An 18,230-nucleotide genomic window follows, 5' to 3' on the forward strand; every position below is an offset into this window, starting at 1 on the left:
TATTTGTATTTGTAAAGTACATGATATGTATCTTGACTAATTATAAGCCGAACTTTGATGATTCTTTTATTAATTTAATACCATAAATTTTTTTTACATTTAATTATTCAACTAAAAGAATTACTTTGGTTTGATTATGTTACTAAGGAAGGCTAATACAACATTGCCCTCTATACTATCATCCAAAGTATACCAGCTTTGATCATTTCAGAGTCGATAATTTTTTGTTAAAAAATTCAATAGCACCAGAAGCTCCACAACAAGACAAAGCACATTTGGAGATTTTTCGATCTGCTCCTCAAGTTATCTTAAATTTAAATAAAATGTCGTTGGACGAGTTTAGAAGAAACATGGCTAATTATATCTCGAGTCATTAATAATATTATTTTATTATATCTTGGAATCATTCTAGGCAATGATCATGTGTACAATAATAACATTATTTTTAGTTTATTACTTAAGAAACTCACAATAGAATTAATAACTATTAAGCAACTTGTTATTAATAACTGTTCAAATACATATTACAATCATTCCTGAATAAAATACAAGCGCTGATTGTAATAAGTAGCCTTTGTATTAATCACTTCAAGCGTAAAGATTTTGCGATACACAAAAATAACTTTCATTTAATAAATTTTCGTAACAATGTGCCGTAATCACCAACTCACTATCAATAGGTATTGCATGGAATCACTTACAAGCAATAAATGTAATCATGCAGTAACATTTTTTAATTAACTCATTACTAGATATGGCTGTTTTAAGCTGATATTAAATACGCTTTTTATATATCAAGCATACGGTTCACTTAACGATAGTAAATAACTACTCTAAGTTAAGCGATGACCTCGCGCTTGCACCACTAGATGTATCATTTGCTGATCCTTATGAAAATATTGAGTAACAGGGTCGATAACACTACGGACACATCTGTACACAACTTCACTCCTTTCATTCATAAAACTGTAAGGAAAAGACGTTATCAATTGCAAACAAAACTCACGCATTGTCTTATTCACACATGACTCTATATAACCTTAACCCCGTTATTCATAAAATCTAAAACCCCCCCTACAAACTTATTTTAGCTATTGAAGTGCCATGCCACCTTTTTTCAAATTAAGAATTTAATTCGAAAGAAAGAAACAAAGACTTCAATAATTAAAACAGTTTTCTGAAACGTTTGACGTTTTTATGAATAGGAGGATGAGGAGGAGTATATCAAATACATTATAAAATAGATATTTATATGTTGCACTAGGAAACAATGTTGATTTATATGGGAAATACAGATTAATATAAAATTCCACGCGACCGATAAACATAGTGGTGGCTTTGATACAGATGCACACTATTTTAATTTTTAAGCTATAACTATAGATTACTGTCAAAAAAATAAATTAGAGACTTTATTTATTGATTTAGAAAATAGTCTGAATACAACGTAAATCACTGATTTCTATTCATTTAAATCATTTGTCATTTGTTTATACTTTTGCTTTACCGACTTTATTTCTGCCATAGAACAGTAACACATAGTTTAATTGTTGCTTTAATTTAAAAAGAAGAAGGTTTTCCAGTCATAAAATTTTATTACAATTATGTTACACTATGTAGTAATCAAACCTGAACCTACTTGCATGTTAATTCCATTTAATTTTTGTGACGCTTTGCTGCTATGTCTTTTTTTATCGTAACACAAACCTGCTTGCTGCAAAACAAAATCAATATTTACAATATCTATGAAACAAGTCCTTATGGGATATTAACCCTATATCTGGTTGTTTATCGGCACAATCACGATATCATCAATGTGATCATATATGTGTTTTATCAAAAATCTGTTATCCAATAAGTATACTAATATTTATTTATTGATTTATATAATTAAGATTAAATCATTAAACGTGTTGTTAATCTCAAAATTCGAGAATGACTGAAACCGATAAAAACCGAGGAATGAACTTTCCTCAGTTTCGAAAAAATTGAAAAATATTTCCGGAAAAATGTTTCAACGCAATTTTTCCTTTTCCTGCATAAACCACCTATTAGTTATTGTTAAAACAACATCTATTGTGTATAATAGTTCAGAGTATTATTTATATTATAGTATGCCTATAAGAAAACATTTGTTTGTATTGGATGGTCTGTTGTCATTTCCTTATACTCGCTCCTGTTTCCCAGTGCTAGACAAACCAATATGATATAAGTATCTTGCCAAAATTTTGACACATGACCACGATTTTACTTTAATTCAAACAATATTCAGTACTACTTTACCTGTTCTTTATATACTGTATTAAAAAGATATTAAATTATAAAATTCAGTATTTACTGTATTGGTTTATATCAAATTAGTAGAAAGTTAAATAAACCCAGCATTAAATTTTAATGTAATAAATTATAATATTTGTACATACATTAAAACATAGTATTGTTAAAATTAACAAATAGTAACTCGAAGATTTTAAACAACTATAAAATTGCAATTGCTTATTCGATTACCTGAAAAGTAAAGTTTTAACACGATTAGTTCCACCTTGGATATTCAGCGGTAGAATTTATCATGTTAATTTTTTTTTCTTAATTAAAACGAATGCTGAAATACCGGATATCCCTATCATTTCAGGTTACGAATAGTTATTATTACAATCGGAAAGCACTATCTCTAAATTAAAAATAAAAACCGTGACTTAATATAATATTAGTAGTATCCCACGGTCTTGCCTACGTTAATTAGTTTAAAAACTTTCTTATGTGTTAATCTGACACAGAGTCTGTCTTTATACCGAATTTCATTCTAATTCCTTAATTTGTTTACGTATAAAACACATATACTTTGAACATTTATATGTATACGTATAATATATATTTACAAATTATCGCATTTTTAATAATTTAATAAGACTTTTAATAAATTTTCTTCTCTATGATTTGATATAATTAGCACATTTAATGATTGATATTAGAATCAATTCTAACATACTCTTTTTAAAATATATTTCTAAAATTAGAATATTTGTTTCATTATTTAGCAAACTTATTGCTTTATGGACCATTAATAACTAAATTTGACGCAGTTCCGACTTAATAAAGTTAGTTAATACCGGTCCTTGGAATAAAAATTTCGCTGCAATACGAAACTGAAATTTAAATTTTAGAGATAGATACAAGCGTTTCAGAATCAGCTTCATTAGTTAATTTCTCAATAATTATTAACCAATGCCCGTATAAAACATATATTAATTTTAGATATCTAATTGATATAGCTAATGTAATATACAGTTTTATTAAGTGATGCGTTTCATCAATTATGGATGGAGTGTTCATTATTTACACCATGTAGCCGCTAGTCGTGCGGTCCAGTGATCACGCTTGACCCGATGGATATAGTTACAACCAGGTAATTAATACGTATATACATATGAACACAGAAAATCAATACCTATAGCGATAAACTTTAACATCAAGAATGCGTATTTGAAAGTCAAGAGGAGTCGACAACCTTGACGGATTGACGGTGATTTAACCCACTGCCTCACCTACATAGTTGCGAGTTCGATCCCGGCATTATACAAACGTTTTTATTGCATTTATTACTTTATTTATTTACTTTATTTTTATTAATGTATATATTTACAAACAAATCTGTTTTCATGCTTAACAAAATCTTAACAAGATAACTTATAAAAAAAATAGTAACACTCAGGTTGATATATAAATATATGTAAATTAATTTCATTGTAAGAATTATCAAAATTAATCTATCCACACTGATGGTGCCTACTATTAAATAATTACCAAAATCTGTAATTAGAAGTTCTGAATTGGGTAAATTACATTCGTTTACCAATTTGCATAGAAAGTCGATTGAAGTGACATTAACCACTGCTTATTTGAAGCGTTATATTTATGCATGCATAATTACATTATAAATAAGATAAATGTTGTGTAACATCGTCATCAGAACAAACATCTGGGTATACCGGTTTCTTGCACCAAAGTTATAAATTAATTTAATTTAGTATTTTCTTATTATCTTCTTATATCCAATTAATTAATTGTAAAGAATGTCGACAGTTTATCAGTTTACAACCAAACTACGATTATATTTTAGTTTATGTTTGTATAGAGACACTAATTACTAACGCGTTAAACGAGTACCGTTAATGTTATCGAGGTTAGCAGGGAGCCTCCTAGCCGTATGAAGTAACGAGTCTGGTCAGACGTACTTACACACAGGTGTGGTTTTGTATAAATGGACACGCTGTAATCCGCCATTTTGCCATGTAACATGCAGCATTCCAATTAGGAGGTTATGTTTGTATATATAAATACTTAGTTAGCAGTCCTTTACAATATTGCTTTGCGGAGTGCCTCGTTTGAATAGATGGCTTATACATAAGCCTTATCTACACTAATAAGGGAGTATAATATATCATTTTTATTTATCCCGTGCATTGATTTATTTATATACACGTAATACAGAAAGGGGGGGAAAGGGATTGTTAGCAATGGAGTTTGACAGCACTATTGCTAGCAATGTGCCCTATTAGGTCAACCTCCACGTGGTTCCCCCTGGAAACCATCGTAAACAATTCTTATTGAATTCGTCACGATAGGGCAACTGACCTGCTTCATCCTCATCTATCATCCTTCACTGGTGCTCCGTCAGCGTATCCCGATAGCGCAGGCGGGGTTACCATACCATTTTCACCCATCAAAAAAAAAATACAGAAAGGATTTCTTCTTACTGTAAACTCAATAAACGCGAATGTTTTTCGAAAGTAAAATCATTTTGGCGAGGTTTCAACTGCCATATTTATTTCATTAGTATTATCTTTATGCAGTTATGGCACACCTGCAGTTAAGACGAAACAAACGACAGCTCATTTATTATAATCCATAAATCTTATTAGTCTCTGTATGTTATAACATGATCGAGTTGAAAGGGCAATAAAACTATGTATAATTTTACTAAAACATAACAAAAGATTTGATTGTGAGAATAAACATTAATTATTAAATTTATACATAGAATATAGGTTAAATATATACACCTACGTTTTGCCTAAAAATTTTAATTTACAGACTAGCCATAAACATATTACTCAACTTTATACACGTAAATGTGACCAAGTAGAAATTATATGTTTTACTCGTAGTTAGACGCTAACAATGGTACTTCATTGGATTTATTGTAATATTGTGTTCTAGTCATGAACCATTTATGTAGGTATATATATATATATATATATATATATCTGTGCCTCTAGTGAGAAAGGTATAACTCAAGTTATAGCCTTTTTCTTTTTTAGGCTACTTTAAATAAGCAAATTTTTCTCTTTCGAATGGTAACAATATCTTTAAAAACAATAGAGATAGTAAACATGTAAAAGGCTACAATTAACAAAATAGTTGTGGTAAAAAAGTCATAATTAGAAATAAAACTACAATATTTTACAAAAATAGTGCCAAAAAATGACAAGATACTTAGAACCACCCTTTAAATATGCATTTATTTTTGTGTAAAATGAATCAGTTCGATTTGAACCCTTTTACACCATTTAATAGCGATTATTTTTTTATAGCGTAAAATACACAACATTGTTTTTCTTCAATACTTCAATAAAATAGTTTTAATTCAACTTAAAACTATTTTCACATGATAATTTTAATATTTTTGTTAAGTGTGATCAGTAGCAGTACCGATTTATCTAAACACGGTACTATTTTATAATATAACAGGATATCCTGAACATTTGGCCTACATTTTAAAATTCATAAAATGCTTCATTTATTTTGTCGATTACCATTTCAAAACAGCTGGGTGAACGGTAATGGATGTTTAAAGAAAATTAAATTCGTTTTTATGTAATCGATGTAAAGCTCTTAGTTAACTACGAGTACCTATTTTTAATAATTTAAAATCAATTACCAAAGTAATTATCAAAATCAAAAAATGAGAAGACGATATGGCACAATACATGTACCTATATACAAAAAAACAAACTAGGTAATTAGAAACACCGGAGAACGAATTAGTTAAAATTAAGAATTCCCTTCTTTTAGAAGTCGCTAATGAAAAAATGAAACAAATTTTCCCCGTCTTTAATTCTAAAAATAATATAAATATATTTCTTTTGAAGACTACAAATAGATGTGTATTTAGTAGGTTCATATCGAAATATACCTATATTATTTTTATTTCTTACTAGATTTTATCCGCAAGTTTGTGGACATGGATTTAAGTAAGATCCCTTTTAGATGGCGTATTGAAATAAAAAAATTACCAGTTTTTTAATAGACACAACTGTGACAAACTACATACAATCTGGTGCAATACAAATAGTTTTTGCGTGACAACAGAACAAACATATAAATATACAAAGAGAAAAAATTCTAATAATTTATGTTTTTACTGTTTATATTAAATATATCTATCATTAAAATCCCTCATATCAATTTTTCTATTTCCTATTGTACATACATTCTCTAGTTACAATTATATATGTATTAGTAAGATTATATTATGGTCATTATACGTTCAGCGATCACACAAGTAGTTTTACTCTAAAAAAGTAATTTAAATCGTCATAAAATTTAGGATACACAATTTTTAAAATTCAATTCAATTTGGCTTCATTTAATAGAAAGCAATTAAAAACTTAAATTATTTTTTATTTATAACAAGTAAACTTTTTTATTCACGATATGAAGGTATAAGTAGACTCGTTAAAGTGCTTTCCACCGTTTTCAAATAACTCCATGAATCAAATAATATAGTTTCTATTCTAACGGTAATCTTGATGCGTTTTCTCAAAAATTAGCATTTGTAAACCTATTCCGATACTAATAAAAACCCTAATAAAGTAGTTTAGTGGATATAACAGAAAATTTATTCAAAAAACCACTCGGAATGGGTTTTTATATTTTAAAATCATTACCCTCCTTTCTTCGGTGATGGACAATAATTTTCTTTAGTAAGTACCTAATTATATACTACACACTTTCCAACAGATGGGTTGTCATATTATTTACCATTCTCAATTGCATAAAAGAACATAAGTTGGCGACGGTGGTACTTATTTTACCCTATATTGTGATGATAATTCTGAACCAATTGAATTATTTTATTTAGATAGTTTACTTCAGGTATTAGTCACATAATATTAATTTTTATACAAATGGAGTCACATTTTTTTGTAACTAATTTTAAATTATATTATAGATTTATTTCACATTATTTTATATTAAAGTTGTTATGAATAAAAAAATTAATAATAATTGATTCGACATTGGCGTTGATACTGAAGCTCGTTCTCTAAAATCTCCTAAAGTTTTAGTTTGATATTATAACAAAATTAATATGGGATACATGTAATAAAAATACAATATGTGTTATAGCACATGTATAATAATACTTTCGCTCTTGTATCATATAAAATTTTTACTTTGGAAGTAAAATCTTTCCCACTTCACGTATTTAAAAATTAGAAAATCCCATCTAAAATATTATCTTTTGCCATCTCTTTATATACCTAGAAATTACTTTCTTCCAGAAAATCTGAATTGCAATAGGAATATATTGTTATGAAGTTATCACAGTAATAATGATCTTACATTCCATTCGAATACCGAAACACTAATTGCACGTAGATAACTCGTTCTGTTGTTATTATTATTATTTCAGCGGCGCGCATGCGTGCTAATATTTACATAAACGCGCAATTTTCCAACTGGTGGATGGTCATTAGGAGCGATTTGACGACGTGATTGATTACTATTTACATGTCTCGGTTTAGCCTAGTTACAGTATCGATTATTTACGTAATATCTCTATATTCAGTATTAAATTGTTTTAATACTAAATATATATTTTACAAAAAGGATGTATTAAGATTTCTTCAAGGTCGGGTACATGCACGTCACACTAGTTTTGCAAGCGTCCATACACTACAGTGACCGTTTACTATCAGGTGGGCTGTACGCTTGTTTGCCACCTCAGTGATATAAAAAAAAATCATTATTGACATTAATAACATAAATCTGATTATATATTCATGAATTTTAACGATATTTTAAATGACTTCCATAACAAGTAAGTTTTCAATTCATCTGAATTTTTTTACGACCATGTTACGCGATTAGGTCATTAATTGTGAACCGATTTTTAAAATTTTTTCTCAGCCGTTACAATTTATCCCCATATTGTTTCCACTTTCATCTTATGACTAAAAACTGCAAATTTTCTTTAAGAAGCAAAAACTGCCTATTGCGAAGTAAAATATATGAACACCTAAATATGCAGTTTCACATTTTAATTTCAAATATTTACTATGTAAGGTATCTACGTTAATGTCTTGTCGTTTATCGATGTGTATATTCATAATTGAACTAACTTCTATTTTTGTGAAACAGAACATTTAAAATTTAATGAAAAAAAATTAAGGTTATTTAAAAAATAAGAAAAGCATTTCTATATTTCAGGATCCCCGTGGAAGGTCGAGGTGATGGCAGGGCCGGCGGGTGGTGGCGGGGAGCCCACAAAACTGATCCCTGCTCGAGTGCCAGCTGTCTTCGAAATCTCCACCTCTCCGGGAACAGCGACTTTTAACAAAAACGAGGTGAATATCATCGAAGCCATCGGTAATAAATCAATTAATCAGTAGAAATACCTTAACAGTCTATAACAGCCTTTTTAGAATATATAAAATAACTTTTATTTGTTTTACTTCATTTCATATTGGTAATCCTACTACCTAATATTATAAATATGAAAGTTTACAAGGATATTTTTATATTTGCATGTTTGTTCAATTTTCAATTACACCTAAACATCTCAACGTATTCGAATGAAATTTGGTACGAGTTTAATATTAACACAGGATGATTTTATCACGCGTGTAATACCACAGAAAACGACTATTATTTATATAAGTATTATAATATCCACTGCCTATTAATTATTGGCATCTGTTTGCCCTCTAATGGCAAGGGCTTCCTGCAGCTATTTCCGATCATCCCTATTTCCTGCAGTTCTGCTCTATATATTTTTATTATAAGTATTTCCTGTTTTGTATTATAGAGTTCTAAATTAGTGAATAACATACGAATATAAGCCAAAGCATATAATGCTTAATAAAAATAGTGCTTATGATAATATTTTTCTGATTTATTTATATTAAATTTTTAATGTTAATAGCCCTGGGAAGTATAATCTAAGCTTAGGAGTTTATTACAATAAAAATATTTTTTTTAAAACTTGATGGGTTTATGTCATGTCACTATAAATTGTCCAGTTTTGTCTATGATTTTAGTGCCTATTAACATGGCGGCTCTATCTAATCTGTAAAACTATCAGTTTTTAAGCGCTCATAATAGACCCCCTGCTTCGAAGTCGCGGCCATTACTAATTTTAATATGTATTATATAGTCATTTTAATATATTATTTAATTATCTTTACTTTAAATGAATATTATAATGCTTGCAGGTAGGCGTGACCGTGACAGCACCGTCTCGACGGCCAGTGACAGCCCGGGTGCTGGACGTAGCCGAGCGACCAGGAGTTTACCGCATTGAATTTACACCTGAAGAAGTCGGTACTCATCTCATCGATGTGAGTGATTTGTTATATTATATGTGTATAACAGTGATGTCACAGTAGATAAGATCATAGTAGACACCTAGATAAGATCATTAATCATTATAAGCAACTAAATATTGTTTCATAATTCTCAAAAAAAGTTTCATAAGTAGACACCTATCATGTTCTATATCTACAACTATAACAGGTGTCATAGAAACAGTTATTAACGTTCATTTAAAAATTATTTAATACAAATATTGTCTTATATACATCGTACCATTTAACATTTTAATAACGAGCTCGGCCCCTTTTGTCTAATGAGTCGGAAGGGAGCGGATATTAATTCCCATTATGCCCTGTACCATAAATAAAACTTCACAAGAATATTTACACATAAATACATCTCTGTCTATTTAGTTTCACAATAAGTTATATGCTAAGTAAACAAAAATAATGGGATTCCAAAGACTTCTATCCCTCCATACAACTCGTCCTTCATATCGACTTTCATAACTAGTCTCATACAATATTTTAAATATACTATCGAGACTTAAAGTAATGAAACTTTTTGGCACATAAACAAAAGTTTAAAATTAAAGTCTCACACATACGTACCCGTTCCGGACACTCTTGACTTTTCCTCCAAATTGAAAACGATCCATTTGATTAGACTATTATCTTCTAAAAAAGTAGGCATTTTTCTCGAAGAATAAAGTAAATTAATGATGTTTAAAAAAATGGAAAGCTTGTAGTAACAATTTTAAATAATTATATAAAATCTTAGCTATTCTTTCTCAAATACGTATCTGAAATACTATATTCTAATACATATTTTATACCACGCAATCCGTAATCATAAGGTACATAGGTCAGTGAATTTTACTACGCTATTTTTATAAGACATTCAGCAACCTGCGCATTTATGTCAAAACTTTATGCTTCATAAAGAACAAAGTTTGAGTCATAAAACGACTAGCCATTTCGAAATAGAATGAATGGTACACTACACGTACATCCATACAAAAGCTACCACTAAAACGTCCGAACATACATTATGTATGTAACGGAACTTCACCTTTCTAATCATTGAAGTGTTGGGTGTTATAAATAATTAAGGATAAGTACGTTATACGTTTCTATGTATACTTGCTTCCACATAAATACTCTTAAATCAACTTAGTCGATTAAATAGCCGCCATAACAAAGTTTGGATCAGTATTGTTACCACATATCCTTTACATAGTAACTACAATCTATTAAATATTTTTTTAAACAAACCAAAAATGAAAAGCAAGTGCTATGAAATATTTATACTTAACATTAGAAATATTGTAGATACACAATTTCTTTATACATATGTTTGCATAGAATACAGTATACAGTTGTAGACAACTTAGCCCAGACCTATTGTTATGTTAATCCAGCATTCCAATGACAATAACAAACGATATCCAGCTTTAGTTAGTGTTGATACTGCGTCCTAACATATCTTTTGTTTAATTTTCTTGTTAATATTTCACACAATTATTATTCCAATCCTTGGATTGGGTATATATCAGCTATTTATAATGCCACCAATACTAGATGTATAAAAGAGGGCAAGTTTATAAAGATATTTGGATGTTTGTTACATAATAACACTAAAATGGATAAATGGATTATGGTAGACAGATGGATCATATCCTGAACATTTAATGAAATCTATACAAACAAAGATGCAGGAATTACCTAGTATATTATATTTTTCAAACAAAATCGATAATTCCTCCGGATACAACAATAAATAGGACAGGGCCAATAAGTTTTATATATTTTAGTACCGTTGCAAACGACCTCTGAACGGGTTCAATTTTCTGCGAAGGTAATAAAAATATGTTCAGTTTTTATTTATACAGAGTGAAATCGAAATACTATTAATTTATCCATGCTATAGAAGGAATTAGGAGAAAATAAAAAATTCTAAAACTACCAAAAAACATTTAATATTCCAAACTGATACAACAGCTGAACGCGCCGTGGTAGTATGGTAGTTTCAAAATTTTTTGTCGTTTTGCAGTTCACTATTTTTTGATAAAAACATTCAAGTTCAATGCTAACGATTTTGATTTTACCCCTGTATAGAACTCGAATTTGACATTTTATATAATGCGAAAACTATGGTAGACAGTCATAAATACTTAATATTCGTAAACTGCTATTCGTATTTTGATAAATTTAGTTTATCGAAGCTACGAATTTATTATATATTGTTATTGATCTAAGTACAAAGTAAACCCGTTTAGCAAACTTTGTTCAAAAATAAATTTAAGATTTATAATTTATATATCACGTTTATTCACCTGGCAGCGATTCCTAAACTTCCAAGGCCATAGATAAATTGATACCTAAACATTTTTTCTTATACAAAACTCCTCACCAATTTAATAATAATAATGAATTCTATTAATATTATAAATTTGAAAATTTATAATGTTTTGTAAATATTATTTTAATTACGGCTAGGCACTCTTTAGATTGTTAAAGTTACTTACGAGTAAACTCTGGTATATATTTCCTCATTTCCTTAAGACATATACATATACAAATAGAAAAAGAGAAACAAAAATTTTTGAAACTATTTTTCCAAGCGCCTTATTTAATTCAAACTAAATGATTCTGCAACACAAATGAATTCACACATAATTTGAGCTAACGCATAAAAGAGATTTTATATTAGAGAGATAATGCTACCATGCGCCACTGTGCCCCATTTATTTCGATTAGCCCCCATGTTGTATGCCAATACGTATACACCTACATCTCAATACTCAGTATGTGTATGTACCTGAGGTATTATGTTAGTCTATCATGCCCTCGAATTCTAAGATGAACTGGATCTCGTAACACATGGATAAAGGAGATATAATTAAGCCTACTGATTGATGATAATGTCGCTATATACAGATATTGTTTGGAGAGGGTCGCTGCTGAACCGAAACGTTTGGCGCGCCGCGTGCACGGTACATTGCCCATACAAATGATGCAATATTTTGCAGTTCAAAATTCCAGAGAATCAACAACTATGCTAACTTTAGAATAAGTAGATGTATAATTTTATTATCAACATCAGGATTAGCGAAACGGTCAAGTTATCAATCACCATTATATGCAACGTCTACCATAATGATATCATACTATGTGCGATTACAATTCACATACAGTTTTTACCTACAAAATATTTTTGCAATGAAATAGCACCGATCTAGAACACATATTCATGTACTAAACCTCCAAAGTGTAGGCACATGATATGTTGATATCCCACTATATGAACTCCGTGATTTCTGCAACACTGAGCCCGATTCAGAGCCGCCATTTCCCTAAATCTATCTCTTAACCTAATATTTTAATCTGATAATATCCCGAAATTTCTGTTTAATGGACCATTATAACCTAAAATTATAATTGTGAAATTAAACCTATTAGAAAATTAGTTTATATCGGTCCTTATAATAAAAATTTCGTTGTGATATCAAATTGAAATTTTAATTTTAGAAATAGGTTTATAAACAATATTATTTAGAAATGGTGCACAGAATTGACCCTACTGTTTCTTTTTAGCATCATTAATATTTATGTGATACAATGATCGCACTCAGTTATACAAATGACAATACTGTAACCAACATTGTGGTATAAATAAAGGAAACAAATCAGGACCTAGAAATTAATCGACAATATTTTTTTACTTAAATACACTATTGAGGATAATTTTGATAGGTAATAAATATTATTAATTTACTGGCAGGTTACAATTGCTGATGATAAGGTGGCTGTGGGTCCACTGGTGGCGAAAGTTTACGATGCCAGCCTCATCAAAGTAACAGACGTCGGTAACGCTGTCGTCGGACAACAATGCCAATTTAAAGGTAATTCTTCACAACATAAATGACAATAAATGTGACCCTTTAATTTTGGTAAAAAAACAAAGTGGGTACGAAACCAATTCAGCATACAGTTATTATTTTAGAGATGTAAATTGCACTAAAACAGCACCCTGAGTTGAAAACCTCCGTGCCACTCGTGTTACTACTGTGAATTAGCTAAGCTTTCAAGGCTATGTAACAATTTTAAGAGTGGGGTATGGCTATGAAATTACGGAGTACACAGGCATAACCAATGTTCATATTCTAAATACAAAACACCATAGTCCTCAAGAATAAAAACGAATATACTGTAATAAGCTGATGCTGATTTTGTAATATCAATAATGCTGTTCATGTCTATAGCTGGTGGTTATTTTATTCTTAAGGTGGGCATACGGTGAGTGGCCGTCAGCTTATTTGCCAAGATGTATAAAAAAATATATATTTAGTCACATCTCTATCGTCTTGCGTTTTAATAGCCATATTTATACTACATCCCTTTCATTCTAGATTATACCTAAATACTTGCTACTTTTTTCGCTACTTACTTATTAAAAAATTTTATATAGTTACTTGGATTTCATCACTTAAAATTACTAGGTAGTTTTATATTATTAACAAGCCTCTAGGGCACGTTTGCTGAGTAAACGGCAGCGCTTCGTTGCATAGATTTTCATACGAGTATCTACTACCAACGTCCGAAACGCAGCACAACGAGCGCGCGCCCCGGGCACTTTAGTCCCCTATGTATTCAAGAAATACCAGTTCACGTGCACATTATAAAGCCGTACTGATTTAATTATCAAATACCTATCACTAGCATTTAGATTGAACATAACATTATATATACTGTATCTGCTTCGTATATATATGTATATAAAATAGGTAAATATATGTCGATATAGAAATTCGGATAATTTCTGGACAGCAATGAGTATATTGAAAAACTAAAGTAATTTTATTTTTTTTAGATTAAATCTTGATGAGGTAATTTAATATTCGACTTATATACCTGCCTGCTGCCGAAAAACGATGTTGAGAAAATTCGAACTCACTATCTGAAAATTTGCATAATACCTATATACCTCTAGACTAAATCGTTCTTTCACTTTTATTTATTAAAATAATTAAAACTGATTAACACAACACGTAATTTATCTTTCTATTATAGTTGACGCTAGTGCTGCTGGAGAAGGCCAATTAGAAATTTCTATTAACGAGGGCGAAGTACCAAATCACGTCCAGGTAATATTTTCTATACCTCCTTAGATAAATAATTTTCACTGTGCCTGTCTACAGTTGTACTACTTAGTACAATTACCTATACATACTCAGAATCAATGAACAATCTTGACTCAAAAGTAGATTTTATTATTTAGATACCTATTACTTCCTTCCCTGTAGTTACTTATTTATTTAGGTACTTTTAAATTTATATATCTACCTAACTAAATAAACCTCTAAATAACTAATTCGCTTTAAGTAAGGCAACTTCCTATTTAACTATTATATATATACTTTGATTTTACAGGTCGTAGGTGGTGGACGTTGTCTTGTATATTGGAAGCCAGAAACGCCAACGCCTCATAGAGTAGACATTAAATTCAATGGAGAGCCAGTTCCATCATCACCATTTATTTTTCATGTTACGGCAGCGCACAGAGTCACCATAGATACGTCACAAATTGGTTAGTACCCTACATAAACATTACCTGGTAATAATTAAAATATTGATTGTAATATTCAATTTCATAATAAAATTAATTGATAACTACTACTTTTGATTTCATTTGGTACTAGACTTAGGTACTAGCATTTATATAATGAGGGCTCTAGCTACACAGAACAGCAATTTCTGTTAAATTAATGATTAATTGCTCTGTGATTAAATCTATTCAATGAAGCTATTTGTGATTTTTGATACGTTTATAATTGTTTTGGATGAATAACTACGTATAGAATATATTATTCTACCACTACCAATAGGTAACTAACTTTTGGAATAAAAAAAAATATTTGTATCACAACCATAGCGATAATATACAAATAATTTCGTTAACGTATCGAAGGTGAAATTAAATATACAGAAATACATTTTTTTTTAAATTCCCAACTTAAAATTATTGCCACATGAACAGAAAAAAATTACCCGTATTATTATTTTTTATGTATTGTAAATGTATTCGTATATAATGGAGATAAATATTTTTTGCAGTTGGTAACTCTTACTTTTTAGATTCACGTCACTTCTAACAAAAACAATTGTAAAAAATCTATGCAACCAATTCATTATATTTAAAAATATACACTAAAAATACTTAGGTTTTTTATGATACCTATTAATAAAGGTATTTAAAAACAATATAGCAATACTGTAAACACTAACCTTTTTTATTGTATTGAAACTTTAAATGATAGCATAGATACTTAGTTAAATTTCTTTCGTCTTATTATTAGGTCATTGCTTCTACTTGCTTTATATGACCAACCAAAAAAAAAACAATATTATAAAATGTAAACAAATGTTCTATTTTATTACAAAAGTTCATTTATTTATGTTAAGTATTTAAGAATCTAATACATTTTAAATTAACCAATTTAAATATAAATAATTATCCAAATCATATAATACATTAATGGATTATTTTATTATTAAATATAATAATAGTTTTAATGACAATAAGAAAAATTAATGGCTTTAATTTTAAAATCAAATATGCGGTCCATGTTTATAGGTGATAGTTACCGCTTTCCTTCAAATGAGACTAGCTTATTTGCCATTGTATATCATAACTTAGATAAGTCAACAATAAATGTAATAAGTTGATATGTAAGGCCAATTTTTCAAATTTATATTTTAATATGTATTTAATGATAATAATTATGTACTTGCTAAATACCTTTCTTAATAACGTTAATGAATATTATAATTTATAAAATTACAATATTCATTAACACTGTAATAATCATAATTTACTACTATTGATGTATATAATTTGGCTTCATCTTTTCTGTACAGAACTAATACCTGTTGGAGAAACTGCATCATGCTCTGTACGAGTGGAAGGTTCAACAGGTGGGGAGCTCACGGTGACAGTCCGTGGCCCCCGGGGTGAAGTTCCTGTGAGGCTGACTGGAGATGTCATCACTGGTCTAGTAGCCAGCTTCATACCAAGGGCTGTAGGACCTCACACACTCACAGCACATTATAATAATCAACCTATAGCAGTGAGTATATTAAAATTTTGTATTCTCTTTATTTTTTACTTGCTATGGGTATATAAGTGACCCAAATACTAATTACAATTGTAAAAAAAACATATAAAATTAAAATACAGTATATATATATATGCATACAAAGAAGTAATCTTTTTTTCAACATATTACCAATAATTAAATTATTAATAAATTTACATCAATGGTTAGTTGTGAAAATCTACTACGTAGCTTAGATAAAATTTTACAGGATACAAAGAAAACAATTTAATTCTAAATTTATTCCAAATATTATAAAACTAAAAGTATTAATGATCCTTTTCACTTATGGTTTGCTGGAACAGAACTCTTCTAAAGTTAAACTCGCCTGATGTACATCTTTATTTAAAATTATAACAATGTAATTTTTATATATAATAAAGTATAAATAAATAAAGTAGTTTTCATGCAATTCTAAATATAATGATGCAAAAATTCTCTATGTGACATTGAAAAGGAGATAGACAGAATAGAAAAATTCTAGAATTACTTTTTAATTGATGAACAATTATTTACAGGGAACGCCATTTGTTTGCAAAGCATATGATGGAAAATTAGTAAGTGTGACAGGAGGTTCATCAGCCCGAGTTGGTGTGCCAGTACAACTAGCAGTAGATGCTGCACAGGCAGGAGAGGGAAACCTTGAAATTACTGTTGCTGCCCATGGACTAAACATACCCACACAAGTACACCCACAGGTAAATCTAATCATATAATAATCATAAGTTCACACTTTTTTTTTAACTAGTGACCTGTCCTGGCTTCATACAGTTTTTTTTTTAATAATATACTAAAGTTACTCACTGGTAATATAACTTTCTGTAAATATAGAATTTTTAAAATTGGTTGAGTCATTTTTTGAGTTTATCCATTATATACAATCAATCTATTCCCTTTATAATAATCATTCAGATTTTCTTTTTAGACCCATTCAAAAAAATCATCTACTTATCATGTATTTTTTTTTACTTTAATAGAAATAATTATCTGTAATTTTTTTTATCTAATTTATTAGGAGTGTTTAATAATAATAAATAAATAAATGTTATATAGGTTTATTAACTCAATATATTTTCCTTTTAATTACAGTATTTTGTGTCTTTACAGGGGAATGCTCGCTTTACAGTATCATTCACACCAACAGAAGCATGTGACCATGTTGTTAATGTGTCTTTTAATAAGGTAAGCTTCTATTATCCTGCTAACAAAAATATAAAAAAAAAACATTGATTGTTATTCCAACTGAATAGATTTGAATGAAATGTATAAATAGAACTTATGGAAATAAAAAAATTTTTTAGTAAGTTATTTTGTAATAATCATGTTATGTTTTTGCTAATTAAGCCTTACAACTGTCCTATTAAGTCAGTGACTATACTGGCTTTATAAGTTAGTAGCTTGTAAAACTAGTTTCTTTTATTATGCTTCAAACTACCATTTCCAAATGAATATGTTACTGGTTTTAATAACCAAGTAC

General features: G+C 29.2%; 1 protein-coding gene across 1 annotated transcript in view; it reads left to right on the forward strand.

Annotated features, from left to right (window-relative positions):
• Positions 1–18,230, forward strand: part of LOC113522823 (filamin-A) — a 110,924-nt gene that overhangs the window by 72,210 nt on the left and 20,484 nt on the right. Inside the window, exons 21-28 of the mRNA XM_026908651.3 lie at positions 8,494–8,630; positions 9,498–9,623; positions 13,381–13,501; positions 14,670–14,743; positions 15,030–15,186; positions 16,518–16,726; positions 17,272–17,451; positions 17,861–17,935. Coding sequence (XP_026764452.2) covers positions 8,494–8,630; positions 9,498–9,623; positions 13,381–13,501; positions 14,670–14,743; positions 15,030–15,186; positions 16,518–16,726; positions 17,272–17,451; positions 17,861–17,935 — 1,079 coding nt within the window. The remainder of the gene's footprint in view (positions 1–8,493; positions 8,631–9,497; positions 9,624–13,380; positions 13,502–14,669; positions 14,744–15,029; positions 15,187–16,517; positions 16,727–17,271; positions 17,452–17,860; positions 17,936–18,230) is intronic.

The sequence above is a fragment of the Galleria mellonella genome, unplaced genomic scaffold (assembly GCF_026898425.1).
Source record: "Galleria mellonella isolate WM207_F2 unplaced genomic scaffold, CSIRO_AGI_GalMel_v1 utg38, whole genome shotgun sequence".
NCBI lineage: Eukaryota > Metazoa > Arthropoda > Insecta > Lepidoptera > Pyralidae > Galleria > Galleria mellonella.